This window comes from Onychomys torridus, chromosome 17 (assembly GCF_903995425.1).
Source record: "Onychomys torridus chromosome 17, mOncTor1.1, whole genome shotgun sequence".
NCBI lineage: Eukaryota > Metazoa > Chordata > Mammalia > Rodentia > Cricetidae > Onychomys > Onychomys torridus.
This window is the reverse complement of record NC_050459.1, coordinates 31,156,637-31,171,649: the sequence shown is the minus strand read 5'-3', so window position 1 is coordinate 31,171,649 and position 15,013 is coordinate 31,156,637. Positions and strand designations below refer to the sequence as shown.

The following is a 15,013-nucleotide window of genomic DNA, read 5'->3' as shown; positions in this document are numbered from 1 at the left end:
AAGGTGCTGGAGCAGTAACTGAGAGTTATGTATAATCCTTAAATCCTCCTCTTTCTCTTCTCCTCCCTCTTCTCTTCTTCCTCCCCCTTCTCCTCCCATTCCTCCGTCTTGTCCTTGTTCTTCCCTTTTTAAATGCAAAGTCCAGATCCAACCTTATTCTGTCAGTCCTTTAATATATGAAACAAGCCTCGAAATTGGCCTTCAAGCATTCTGACTTCACAACTGGGTTTTAGTGCAGCTATAAATCAATCCCATGCACTGAAATCACTTTTACCAAATGTGACTGCCTGGTTCTCTGGCCCAGGAAAAAGAATTACAATAGCTCCAAGGATAACTCAGGCACGGGTAAAGTTTGGAAGCTGCTCAGATAAGGCTAGTGAGCAGCAATGCTAGAGAGCTGTGTCTGAAATAGCTCTTCAAATAAGATTCCACACTGACTTCACCAAAATGCAACGCTGGGCATTTCACTCCTCTGTCTTCATGTCCTCCTCTCCTGGCTTAAATTATGTTTCCCCAAAATTTGCATGTTGAACTTCTAACCCTTAGTTTCTCAAAATGAAACTGTATTTAAACTGTGTTTAGAGCTGAAATTTCCACAAAACAAATGACGCCAAAAGTTGCCAGAACCCTGGGAGGTAGCCAAGAAGTAAAAAACAGTTTCTCCCTACAGCCTCCTGGTATCTCCGAAATAATAGTTCCTCAATCGTGTATTTTTAAATGAAAATGTAGGCATTTCATATATTATACACTGCATAATAGGAGAACATCAAATAGAAGCTAACATGAAGTTAGGCAGTACAAGAGCCTAGTCAGAGAGAAAAAGACATAGAAGGGAGAAAGGAGCATTAGAATGTGATACAAAAATCTATGGAAAGAGAAATGGAAGGAATAGGTGTTAGCTAAGATGTCAATTACTCTGCACAGTTTCAAGAAAGTTTGGATGCAACCAGTGAAGAAACTTTGTATGAGGGACACCCTGGGGAAGGTTCCCCACTTCTCACTTGAATAGATCTGCCTCTATCTACCAGATAAGCTATATTGTACTCACCTGCAACAAATGAAATTCCCTACTATCATTTAAAAAAAAATGGCTTCTTTCTGAAAGGCCAGTTCTGTTTTCATGGGCATGGGTAGAAAATACCTGGTAATGAAACACTAATCTAGGCAAAGTATTCCATCAAATGTCTGTGTTGATAGTATTAAGAATCACTCACACACACACACACACACACACACACACACGCACGCACGCACGCACGCACACACAGAGAGAAACACAAGCAAATACACATGTAGACCCACACACATATACACAAACGTGAGCATTTTCATTTTAGTGTCTATTTTCTTCTAGTCACTCTTAAAATTTATGTTTAAATTACATTACACATACATATTTCTCTTGAAAGGAAAAGGAAGTTGAAGAGAATGAAGATGAAGAAGGAGGGAAAAGAAGCAGAGAGAAATTAAGTTACATCAGACTTTGTCTGCGTGGTAGAATTCAGACCTGAAAGCCCACAATGCCTCTAATAAGGAGAGTTAAAATCCAAGAAAGCAAGTCACTGAGACATAGAAGGCAACGGTCTAGGCTCATATGATAGTGGGTAAAGGAAGATACAAAGTATTTTATTGGGTCAGATTAGTAAATTTTGCTAGGAAAAAAAATGTAGGTAGGGCTATGTGTTGGATAAAGTAAAAACAAACAAAAACTCAAAGGAAAAAAAAAAGAAGTGGAATTTATACCAAGATTTTTCTGGCACTCCAGACCCAATGGTCAGGTAGATGTAGCTCTCTTTACTGAAATGGAGACTAGGATGGAAATGGGTTTAGCTGGAATTTCAAGAGTTCCCTTTGGAATTAGCTAACTGTGAGATGCCTGTTCAGAACTGAATAGTTCATTTCCCCCTCTAAATAATGTAATTCATCTATTTGAAGTTCCCAGCTCTAAATATAAGTAACTAAGGAGAAAATGAAAAGGTAACAGAAATTTATGGGCAAGAAGTAGAAGTGAAAGATGAGGGAATCTGACTCAGAGGGAATGAGACCTGTTGGGGACAGCTACCCCATTTCATGACCAAGTGTTTCTACACAGGCCAAGGCTTTCAAAGGGTCTGTCTGGATACAGGTTTGTGCCTGATAATTGTTCAGTCCCACATTCTCTTTCCTATGTACTCTATCCTCTGGGAGAGTTGGCATTGAAAGCCAGGGTGTTTCTTCTACACTAGCGAGGAGTTGAAACTATACAAGACCCAGCTCAGTAACTCATCACTCACCCTTACCTTTTATCACAACACAGACAACCCAGTCTTCTGTTATTTTCAAAGCCTGTTTTCATTTCTCCGAAGGCCTGATTTTATGCTAATAAACTTTTCATCCCAATCTAAAGTTGGGAGGAAGGAAAAACGTTCCAAGCCTACTGTGAAATATCACAGCTTCCTAATGGAGATCCAAACAGGTCATCAAGGCCTGAGACAATTTACACAGGACCATGTGAGAGAAGAGGCATTTATCCATATCACTGATCCATGGTTATTACTCACCAGTCTTGGTATGTAAAAGGAGACCATCTCATTTCTACACAATGACAACAATTGGCACAGTGAACAGAATATTTAGGCAACAGTCACTGCCACTAAGGGGGTCTTGTTTTATTTGCTCTGGCTTGCTGACTGGCTCTGTTCCCTCTGGCAAGTGTGTAATTTGCACTGTGCTATTTTGCCAAGTCCTACCAAGCTTCAGAAATAGATTTAGTCAATATAAATCAAAAGTTGACCATTGGCATAAGAGGAGTGGATGATGGCCCCTTTTTGTATGGTCCTGGGTTATGTGTCTTGGCCCAGACCTAACTGTGCATGTCAGAGTGATTCATGTATATTGGATGGAGGGTTGTCTGTGACTAATGCTAGGCACAGAATGGCAACTCTTATCCTGCCTACAGCCATATATCTCAATAAGGCTTTGGCCATTTACTCTATAGAGGCCTTGGGGGAAAACAATATATGCTGTTTTAGTCTAGTTGTGGCTATAAAGTTCATAAGCGCCTTATAGAAGTATGTACTGACCTGATCTTCTCTTTTGGTAATTAGGCTTTGAGTTTGGAGTTGCTAAGACATTTGTAATATCCTGAGTGACAAGAGCATTTTCTTCTTCTCTAATGAAGTGACTTATAGTAGTAGGCTCCAGTATACCCCCATGGCAGGGGCAGTTTGCTGAGTCTATTGGTTACTGGGATGGAATACTGGAGACAAACAAGGAAGGAAAGATTTGTTTTGATTCACAGTTTCAGAGATGTCAGTATATGATGGCAGGAAGAGTGTGGTGAGGAAGGACAGCTGACTTCAGGGAAGGGCAGAAAACAAAGAAGCAGCAATGCTGGCATCATCCTGACTTTATCACTTTCTCCTTTTTTATTCTAAATGGACAACTAGCCACATTTAGAGTGAGTCTTTTTCCATCAGCCATTTTTTTTTCTTTCTGGAAAATTTCTCTTTCTCTGACACAGAGTTGTGCCTCATAAACCTCCTGGGTGACTTGCGATCTAGTCAAATTGATAACGAAGACTGAGCAACTTGACACCAAAGTACATCACTGGCGATCTAACTCTGGCTAGCCTTGGTTCTTTTACATGTTAAGATGTAAAGCATGATGACCATGACACTCATTTCACATTTCAAAATATGCAGTATTGGCTCATAAATAAGATGGTCAGTCTACTACCTTCACAAGTCAATTACAAGACTATGGGCCTCAGAGAGCATTGTTAAAAACATGTTAAAATTTAACTAAATAAGCATAGCAAATTTCAGTCCAGCAAACATCACAGACACATTGTATTAAAAGCCTAACTGCATTTTCCTTGGAGCTTTGACAGCTGATACCTTTAAAGAACCATCCTTTGCCCTCTACCTAGACCAGCTGATAGAAAAGCCCAGGTGTCCCTCTTGTTAAAACTGGTAGAAGGTTCAAGTCAAGCAAGGAACATTCCGCTTGACTGAATCACCTTAGCCCCATCTGCTAGTTGTAATAGAAACCAAGTCAGTCTCTGTGACTTCAAGTCATTCCAAAACTGCTTAAAAGCCTGCCAAATTCCACCCACCCACCAAAACCCCTATTTTGGAGTTACTAAATCTTTTTATGCCCTCTTGGTGTATGCATGGCATCATTAGTCCTGGCATCTAAAGCAAAGTTTGAATGAAAGGACCACATCACACTATCTCCTACATCCCAATTAATACTTCAGCCAAGAGGGGGTTCATCAAAATCAGGCCTTATTATTATGCAGGCCACTCCCTTTGAAATCTTCAATTTCACTGGTATTCAAGTCTACTGAAATTTGGAAAAAAAATGAATTCTCTGTTCCAAAGGGTATTGTCAACAAAGAATAGAAGTTGAACTACAATTTGCTTTCTCGTTTCTAAAGCCCACTATATGTGTACCTACCTCTCATCTGTCACTCCCAGATAAAAACTGATGGAAGGACCACACCTAGAGAGTCAGAATTCCAGTTAATTACTAATCTGTTTCACCATGTCATTGCAGAAGATCTGAGCTACCATGTTAAGATCCATCAGAAGCCAGCATCTTTAAATTACATGTCTTCTGAACTAGACATCCTACATGTTTCTAAATAGTTCTGAGATTTGAATGTGAAATGAACCAGATGATCAGGACTGAACCTTCTTTCTCACAATCTTGCACATCAATTATTTACATTTCAAGGATTTCATATTAGAACAGGTTCACTGTACAAGCTTGTTTCTGGGGATAGAATCTTTTGATTTGATATATAAGAATTGTAAATAATAAAAGATACATATTATTTACTCCATATACTATAATATACAGACAATATATTTGTACAACAATATTCCAAGCAGCCAGACATATTTTTAATATGTCAGGAAAATATATGGCTTTTAACCATGTGATCTGGTGGCTTACCATTTTAGCTATGCTAGAAAATCTAAGACAAAGCTACAAACAGTTTGGAGAGAGGATGCTCATTCTTTTTTAGTTTATTAAAGGAAATTCTTTCCAGTTTAACACCTTGGGGATGAAACATTGATAGGAAATCGCAATATGTCCACACGGTTGGGCTTTCCCGGCGGACTGCCTAGTTATTTCCAGTCCAAAATAGCCATTTCCAGATGAGAATATCTCACTTGGCTAGGACTCCATGGCTTTACATGGTTGAGTAAAGCACGCATGGCCATGCAATCTATAGGCATGCATGGAGTAGCCACATGCGGTCCTGTACGCATGTGCGGCTCACTCTTTAAAAAGCTGGTGCCATTTTGCACAGGTCTCTCCTCTTCTCTCTCTCCTCTCCTCCTCTCTCCTCTCCTCACTCACATGTGTGCTTCACACAGGCCTGTCACATCTCTTCCTATCCTATATTAATAAACAGCTCTTCTGTGGATATGTCGTGTTCGGGATGTATTCCTTGTGGGGTAAGAGTGCTGCATAAATAACTAACAAACATGACTCAATAGTCATTAGTAGGTGCTGCTTTTGCAGAGGAAGGACCTGGGTTTGGTTTCCAGCACCCCTGTCACACAGCTCAGAAATGCTTATAACTCCAGCTCCAGAAGATATCATACCTCCATCTTAATACCAAGGATACCTGCAATCATGCACACACTCCACACGTAGACACATACACACACATAGCTAAAAGTAATAAAAACAAATATTTTAAAGATACTTTTCTCCATTTAAAAATTATTGCAAGTTAACAAGTATTTGTAAAATGAATAGTTTAGACAACTTTATGTATTAGAAAATTCAGACTTTTTAGAAATATCTTTATACCTTAGTTCTTAATAATTCATGATGTATTTAAAAACTGCATAGGTCCAAGGTGGGGAAGAGAGTTCATAAATGGTAAAAATCTACATGAAAATCATATGAAATCTCAAGGAACCCCAATAGCCAAAATAATCCTAGAAAGAAGAAAAGTGGGTTTTTTTTTTTTGTTTTACACTCTTGATATGAAAACTTAGAACCTTTCTTCATTTCAAAACTCGGAGCACAATAATGAAGCATTGTGCTACTGTTATATGAAAAGACACAGGACCGGAAAGTTGGCTCAATGTGCACAGCACATGATATGCAAGTATGAGGATTGAGGTTCAAATCCCCAGAATGCATGTAAAGCCAGGCATGGAGTCCATGTCTACAATCCCAGCACTCTTATGGCAAGACGGGAGGGTAGAGATGGGAGATTCACCAAAAGCTAGGAAGGTAGCTGTCTTGGTGTATGCAGCAGTGAACAGCAAAGGAATCTTGTCTCCAAAGGGTATAAGACAAGGACATGGGAGGTTGTCCTCTGAATAACACAAATGCACATCCACATACATGAACTTTGTGCATGTGCACATGAATACACACACACACACACACACACACACACACACGAATATACATAGAGACTAATAGAATGTAGTTTAGAGTTCATAAGCAAATCTTTACCTCTATACAGTTGACTAACTTGACTGCAACTATGATACCACCACCACTGACAGAGGAGACTAGTCACTAAAAGAATGGGATCAAGAAGACCACATATCTACATGTAAAATAATGAAATTGGGCCCATTAACAAAATCTGCCTTTAAAAAGGCACATCTGAGCCCATGTTTTAGTTGTCCAACAAAATATCTAAGACAGACTATATACTTTATTTGTATTTATTTATTTTTATTGTATTGTAACAGGCAGGAGGGCATCTGAGGTTGAGTTAGGCAAGGTCACAAGCCCTTTTCACAAAGCCAGGGATGCTTTTGTAGGGGTCCTGATCTCTTAAACTCATCTAATCCTAATTACTTTCCAAAGCGCCACTCCAAATAGTATTTGTATACAAATTCGGGAATTCTTTTTCACATAAAAATTTGGACTCATACTCAAGCTGTGACAAATGTAACTCTAAGACTCATCATAAAATACTAAACTGTACAATTATTAGGAGAAAAAGCTAAGGAAACATGCAATTACTTTGATATAGCAATAGTTTAATATAACACAAAAGCATAATAGTAAATTAGACTTCATTAAAGTTACATGTTTTATGCATCAGATGATTTAAGGGACTAGGGAGATAGCCCACAGAATGGGAACAATATTTGCAAATCATTTATATGAGAGTAATTTAATATCAAAATACATAAGTCCTACAATTCAATAAAATTTGCAAACATCCCAGTTTTAAATGGATTAAAGGATTTGACCAGACATTTCTCCAGAGAAGACATACAAATGACCACCAAGAAAATAAAAAGTTGTTCAAGTCTTGAAATTTGAACAGGAAAATCAAAAGCTCAATCAAATACCATTTCACACCTACTACAAATGCCTGTAATTTTTTAAATGAAAAACAAGAAAGAAGCTGCCAATGAAGTGAAGAATTGGAGCACTTGAGTACCACGGGGCGCGGGGACTGTAAAATACAGCTGTGTTTGTGGAAATCATTTTGCAGTTTCTAACAAAAGTTAAAGCCAGTGTTAGCAAGTAATCCAGCTAACTCTTCATACAAAGACCCTGATGACTTTGTAGACATCCCATCCTCACAAGCTCATGGGATCCTGATTACACCTTTGAGGTGTAGATAAAACAAAATTAGAAACAGGTGGTTGAATAGATGCAGGACACATCACAGCAGATTTATTTACAGTAGTCAAAGGGTGACCACTATCTTAGTGTCCTTGCAATTAAACAGATGAACATACTGAAAACGGCACATGCACCAGACTATTATTCATCCATAGAATGAGTGTGGTTTCTATTTTGGCTCATTTGTGGAGAGCACTTAGAAGAATGGAGCCAATAGGTTACACATGCAATCCTAAAAGTGGGTTTAGTAGATTGCCTACCCCTCAAAAAGTGGCTCTCCGAATGCTAGAGACACAGAGAATCCATTAGCTTCTCAATAGAGGAAACAGGATGTCTCAGGAGAAACAGGACCAGTGAAGCAGTCTGAGTTTGAAGAAAAAAGAAAAGAAAAAAAAAAGCCTTTACATTCATATATAATGGCTGGTGAGATTTCCTGATTTCCTAGAAAGACTGTAGTGGTCTGTGGTCTGCTGTCTAAGGGTGACGGCAACGGAACAGACATAATTCACTTCGAAGGAATGGAGCTTGCAGGCACTGGCTGCCATTCTGTTTTTTCACTTCGTTCTCTTTTTTGTCCAGTCTGTGGAGTGGCGATGCCCACAGTTATGGATAGTTTCGCCTCCTCTGTTGTTCTGCTACATACAAGTCTCCTCTCTGTCAACACCCTTGTAGACATAACCAAAAGTGTGCCTTAATGGCTCCCTAAGCATCATCTAGATTCAGAGACAAATCTACACGAACCAGCTAGTCCTAGGCCATTTACTTTCCTGAGGCATTGGGGCCTGTCATGGGGTAACACATCATAACAAGAGTGTATGGTGGTTGAGGGAGCTGATCAACTCAAGGCTCAGACTCAGAAAGGGAAAGGAAACAGAAGTTCCCAGTACTCCTTTCAATGACACTGTTCCTATGATTCAACTTTCTCTCATTTGGCCCTAACAACAAGGTTCACTGTCCTCCAGCAGTTCCACAGACCAAGGGCTGAGCTCATAGGCAACACTCACCAACACTACAGCAAGACTATATACCCAAATTCTTTTGGTGTTTGTATCTGCTCAAACGGTATTGGAAGAAGATACAAAAAACCAAATTGTTTATAGGTATCACTACTACTTGGGCCTTACACGCTAGTGTTTTAGACTAAAAATTTTTATGGGTTATAATGCAGAAATACTTCTTCCCTTGCTAGTGATTATTAGTTCCAAGTTCCCTGATTTCACTATAACAGGGTCTTATCTTGGGGTAGCTGGATGACCTATACTCAAATCAGTGACAGTTAAACTTAGGAAGTGCAAAGATCTTGTAGGCTAGTACAGAATAGGATTGGGTGGTAGCCATAGGGAAGAGATTCTGCATACCAAGCCTTTCCATATCCTCTGAGTCTTGGACCATGTAAACATAGTATCTATTTAAAACTACACAATTTATAAACTAAGTAATAGAGAGCAAGCTAGCTAAAAAATAAATGTTATCAGTTAAGAAACTTGACCCACATCTGTACATGTAAATTATACTGGCACAGAGAACAAGAAAGCTTGAGGAAAGACAATTTCTGTAGAGAAGCTTGAATATAGGAGAGAGAGAGAGAGAGAGAGAGAGAGAGAGAGAGAGAGAGAGAAGATAACTCTAGGTTAGCTGTGAAAGAGCCACTGTGTAGTTATCAGTTAGTTTTAACTATTTCTGTAAAGGAGGTTAAGACAATTTGAGCTGTTTTTTGTTTGTTTGTTTGTTTGTTTGAATTAACAGAATTACCTAAAAACATTCATGTGTTAGAAAAATAACTGAAAACTAAGGGGAAGGGTGGAGAGTAGAAAAAGAGGGAGCAGAAAGTTAAAGATTCTGCAAAGAGAAGTAATGGCCGGGAAATCCCTCACAGTCAAAAATGCTGAAGAGAACCTATATGATAGTGTTGCTGAAAACAGCTTGCTGTTGAGAAGATTCTAAAAGGAGTAATGAGAGATGAGGCTAAGGTTTCCAGATTGGTTGACGAATAGAGGAGAGTTCGACCTTTGTTACAGGGAATTCGAAAGGGAACATTATTCAGAGTTTTTGATTGTATAAAATGTGAATCTATCGAGAGGCAAAGAGAAAGTATGATGTAATATGGACTTGAACTGAAAAGTTATTATGTAAGTGGCAATGACCTTTTTCCATTTTATTTAGGAATGACTAAGAAGACATTTTCCAGGGGAAAAAAGATCATTTACACATAAATGAAGGCTTAGCTCAAAGAATAAAATTGTGAGGCAGTGACTGCAGAATCTCGTGAGCTAACTCTTACAAAAACATTTCTCTTTCATTAAAACAAGTTGGACATATGACATGTAGAAAACAATCTCAGAGTAATGCCACCTATGCTAGCATTTATTATTTTTATTAAGAAGTAAAACATAAATGTGAGTTACCAAGATACATGTAACTTTCCCCATTAATAGCACAGTACTCATCAAAAAAATGATAGTTTCCTTAGATTGGAAATTAGGGTGAACAAAAGATTCATAAAATTATAATGACCAAAAGGGATTTTTTTCATAAGTACTTTATTCATTCCCTCGGCTTCACTTTTTCCCCTGCCAGTAATCAAACTTTTCATGCAATATATATTCATAGTCTTTATTTCATTGCTTTACTTTTGCATGATTATTTCCCCCAACCATTCACAGTTGGCATTTCTCAGAAGCTGGAACTAACCCTGGTTTTGTTTTCTCTCCTAACTTTAGAAAAGATTGCCCATCTATGGCTTCAATTTCTAACCATGTACCAATGATTTCCCCACTAGCACCTGTACGTTCTAGCCTCTAGACCTTTCCTGTTAACTGTGAGTACAAATAACCCATTTCTTTACACTCTCAGTGTACATGTTTCAAATACATCTCACACCACATAGATATAAAGAATTACATTCAATCACTTCCTTCAAATTTGCCAGGTACTAGTGTTCCTGTCTGTATTTTTGGGTTTCTGTTGTTGGAATTAAAACACTAGTGGGGAGAATGGATTTGTTCGGCTTATATCCATCATTTAGGGATGTCAGGGTAGTAACTCAAAGCAGCTACCTAAAGGCAGGAACTGAAGCAAAGACCTTGGAGGAATACTGTTTACTGACCTCTTCTCCATGGACTTCTCAGCTTACTTTCTTACAACCCAGTACCACCTGCCCAAGGATAGCACTGCTCACAGTGGGCTGGGCCTTCCCACATGAATCGTTAATCAAGAACCTGCCCCCATAATATGCCCATAGGCCAGTGTGATAGAGGCAATTCCTCAGTTGAGATTCCCCTTCCTACATGATTCTTCTTTGTGTCATCTGACAGAAACCAGCACAACTGACCCTTTGTCAGATTCTTGATTCAGAACATCCCACAAACATCCCTGATAGTCTTTGCTTTCCTCTAAAACTTTACAAGCCAGGCTTCCAACAACTGCCTCTCTCTCAACATTCCTATCCTCCAAGCTCTCCCAACAGGTCACTAAGCTCTGAGCATTCAGAGGCCTCTTTCCTGGCACAAAGCTCTCAACCTCTCCCACAACAGGACCAAGAAACATGGTCAGATGTGTCACAGCAATGTCCCATTTGTTGGTACCAATGTCAGCATTGTTTATCTTTTTGTTGCTGGGGGTGGGGAATATTAAGCAAAACCAGCTTGGAGGAGGAAATTATTTAGTTTACTGGTAGTTGTCAATGGAAGGATGCAAAGACGGGAATTGAAGGCAAAAATATTTTGGAAGGAACTAAAGTAGAAAGGATGGGAAAATATGACTTACTGGCTTGCTCTCCATAGCTTGCTCAGCTTTCTGTGTTACATAGCCCAAGACGACCAGACCAAGGATGGCATCACCTACAGTGGGATAGACCCTCCCAATTTAATCATTAATTAAGAAATGGCCCCCCATACACACATTCTCATAGGCCACTGTGATAGAGGCAATTCCTCAACTGGATGTTCCCTCTTCCCAGTTGACTATAGTTTTTGTCAAGTTGACAGAAATTAACCAGCCTACTGTCTTAAGGAAAATACCATTCATTCAAGTACAAAGTATACAAGTCCGAATTCTAGTGCCTTTTTAACATTTAGCTTTTATTAAATCCCCACAGCCATTTCATCACCAAAACCAGCCTGTCATGTTTCCTAACTATCTTACATCTGTTTACTTCTTTCTCTCTGTACTGTCAACCACCACTCCAAACTAACCATGTCTACCGTTCTCCGAGAGTATAAAGGTTTTGTAACTACTCTAATTATCTTCCATACGTGAAAAATCTATCGGGTGGAATTATTTAGATCTCTGTGAAGGAAGCAGAAGAAAATCTTACATTCGTTTCTAAATTCACTCTACAAAAGATGGTAATTACTCAAATACCCAACAGTCACATGTATGCACATCACACATCATCATTAATCGTTAACAGTCCCCATCCCCTGGTTGGGTACATTTCATATACTCATTAGCAGTCAGCGCCTCCTATCTGGTTGGATAAGTGGGTTGAGAAGTAGCAGAGTACTTGTACAGTCATCTTACACCTGCTTCGAATCTGCCTTTCCAAAGCCAGAGTTTCTCGACTGAATTTTCTCAGTCACTCGCTTCCAGATGATCCTGGGATCGTCTGAAAGCCTGGGGAAGCCCCGATGTGCTTCCCCAACACGGGTGAGAAAGTCTGTGGTATGAAGGTGTTCGTCTATTTTCTCCTGGAGTAGAAGCGACTCCAGTAGAGTCTTACTTCGTTTCAGGAAGTCAGACAGAGCCAGCTCTGCTCGTTTGCTAGTACAACCGGGGCACTGCGAAGAAACATGCTGCTTAACCGCCTCTATGTGCGCAAGAGTCGCCCTCGTGTTCTTCAAATAGATTCTGCTCAGCAGTTCATCAGGAACAGGACAAAGGAAAGCATCTACCTCTGAAGTCTCTGCAATCCATCTGAGCGGCAGTCTCTTCTGTTTGCTGCTTTTCTTGGCTCTTGGACCCTCTCTCTGGTGGATCAGGTTTACTTTAACAGAACAAAAAGACTTCAGGGCACTCAGTTCTTCGGCGGATGCCGCAGGGGTTTCTGCTGGGAGTCTACTGTCGGGCTGGTGTCTTTGGGAATTAATTTCTTTGCTCTTGATGTGGTTGATCCACTTTTCAGTCAGTTTATTTTCATCCTTCTGTAAGACTGAAAGTTCTGGCTGTTCGTCTTGTTCTTCTGAACTTGTAGTCGGCGTTTCACTCTCTAGTGGGCTCTCAGAAGTGTGGGAACGGGACTGCTGTTCTCCGGAGGAACTGATGGAACCAGAACTACTCAGCACCTCATCAGTACAGGACCTGAGGATCTCTTCAGAAAATTGAGTGGCACATACGTCCATCTGTGCCGGGCCTCCTTGCTCTTCTGAGTCCCCTGGCTCTTGAGCAGACGGCCATTCCATGTCTCGGACTCAGTTCCTCATTTGCTTTGCCCTGGTCAAAAATGGGCCTGGAACCAATAAACATGAGCCGACAGATCAAGATCTGTGGCGTCTTCGGGCGCTCGGAGCCAAGGCTTCCGGGTACGCCGTTCCGGGTTGCCGTGGCAACGCGCGCCGGTCATGCGCAGTGAGTAGTCTCTGGTGGCTCGCCCTTTTTCCTCCCCTGCCTGGGCGGGCTCCACAGCCTTTTTATTCCGCTTTTAGGCTGCCAGGAGTGCTGTTTAAAACACTGTAATTCAAGAGAAAAGGCCTCAAACTCGTTTTCCTCCCGGTCAGACCAGGCTATGCACTTCCATAGAGACAGGCAGGTGGTCTGCGACAAAAGAAATAATGCAGCTTGCCTCAAGGAATAGTTTTTACAAAACGTGCTCCCTAAAGCCTGCAGCAAAAACATGCCTGTCTTCGAGCCAAGGGAGAAGCTGTTTGTAGACATGCCTTAGAACAAAAACGAAAATATAATACACACACACACACACACACACACACACACACACACACACACACACACATATTTTTTTTTTTTCTCTAGTGCCTCTGCACAGTCGATCCAGGATTCTGAAGATTTTGCAGCTTCCCAAACCACATTCTTAAGTGTTGTCCCCTCTGACTGCCAGGTTGCTACCCTCCTCTCTATATGCCTTGCTATATGATTATTACTCCTTCAAGTCACATTTCCCCAGGAAGGGCTTCACAGTCCTTTTCTGTCTTCTGTACATCTGAGTCTTTGAAGATGTAGGCTGCAGATGCAACTGCTCAAGAATTCTCTTAGATTATCTTGATAGAGGGAAACATCTTGGGGATAGGGAGAAACCTGGTGCTAGGGAAGTTCCCAGGAATCCACGAGGATGACCCCAGCCTAGACTACTAGCAATAGTGGAGAGGGTGCCTGAGCTGGCCTACCCTGGGAATCAGATTGATGAATACCCGAACTGTCATCATAGAGCCTTCATCCAGTAACTGATGAAAGCAGATGCAGAGATCCACAGACAAGCACCAGGCCTAGCTCCAGGAGTCCAGTTGAAGAGAGAGAAGAGGGATTCTACGAGCAAGGGGCATCAAGATCATGATGGAGAGGCCTGCAGAGACAACCGAACCAAGCTAGTGGGAATTCATGAACTTTAGACCAACAGCTGTGGAGGCTGCCTGGGACTGGACTAGGCCCTCTGCCTAGGTGAGACAATTGATGCAGAGGGAGGGGCTTGGACCTGCCTCAACTGAATGTACCAGGCTTTGCAGACTCCCCATAAGAGGCCTTACCTTTTTGGATGAGGGGATGGAGGGATGGGCTTGGGGAGAGGCTAGACCCAGATGGCCTGGCATATAAAGGCACATGCTGACAAGCTTGATGATGATCCTAGGTCCTATACATGGTAGAATGAGAAGGGAATGGACTTCCAAACTCATACTGTTTTCCTTCATTCCCTCCCTACACCATACACACACACACACACACACACACACACACACACACACACAGTTTTTGATCTTTAACCCCCTCTCTTACTTTGGCAAGGTCAGCTGTCTGAAATATTCAAAGATCATCTGAGAAATGCAATCGGCCTTCATTTAAAGATAAGGACTTTCCAACTTCCCTTTCTTCCAGCCAAATTAAAGAGAGCAGACAGATAACTGTGGCTCTAAGGGATTTCCAACAGAAATCACATTTTTATTTTAAATTTGTATCCCAAATTCCTCCCTCATTCCCCCATTCATATTTCCATGCCATTCATATTTCCTCCCCTCGAACAAGGACTCCATCTTCATTACAACACACCCTCTAATTGCTTCAATGTGCCAAATAGCCAGACTAACCTGGCTTTTATATTTTAAATAATGTAACTTTATAATGTAAATGTGAAATTACTCTGTCTCTGAAATAGAAAATATGAATCGGGAATCATACCATTAGTCAATTTCTTTACAAAAGCAGCAAGCTGTGTAGACAGTTTAACATTCTAATAACTTGT

At 40.6% G+C, this 15,013-nt stretch overlaps 1 protein-coding gene across 1 annotated transcript; it reads right to left on the bottom strand.

Annotated features, from left to right (window-relative positions):
• Positions 1 to 9,738: 9,738 nt before the first annotated feature.
• Positions 9,739 to 13,142, bottom strand: C17H8orf48 (chromosome 17 C8orf48 homolog). Its single transcript, XM_036166934.1, has one exon. The coding sequence runs from the start codon at positions 13,005 to 13,007 to the stop codon at positions 12,126 to 12,128; it is 882 nt and encodes a 293-aa protein (XP_036022827.1). The 5' UTR covers positions 13,008 to 13,142; the 3' UTR covers positions 9,739 to 12,125.
• Between the last annotated feature and the right edge of the window lie 1,871 nt (positions 13,143 to 15,013).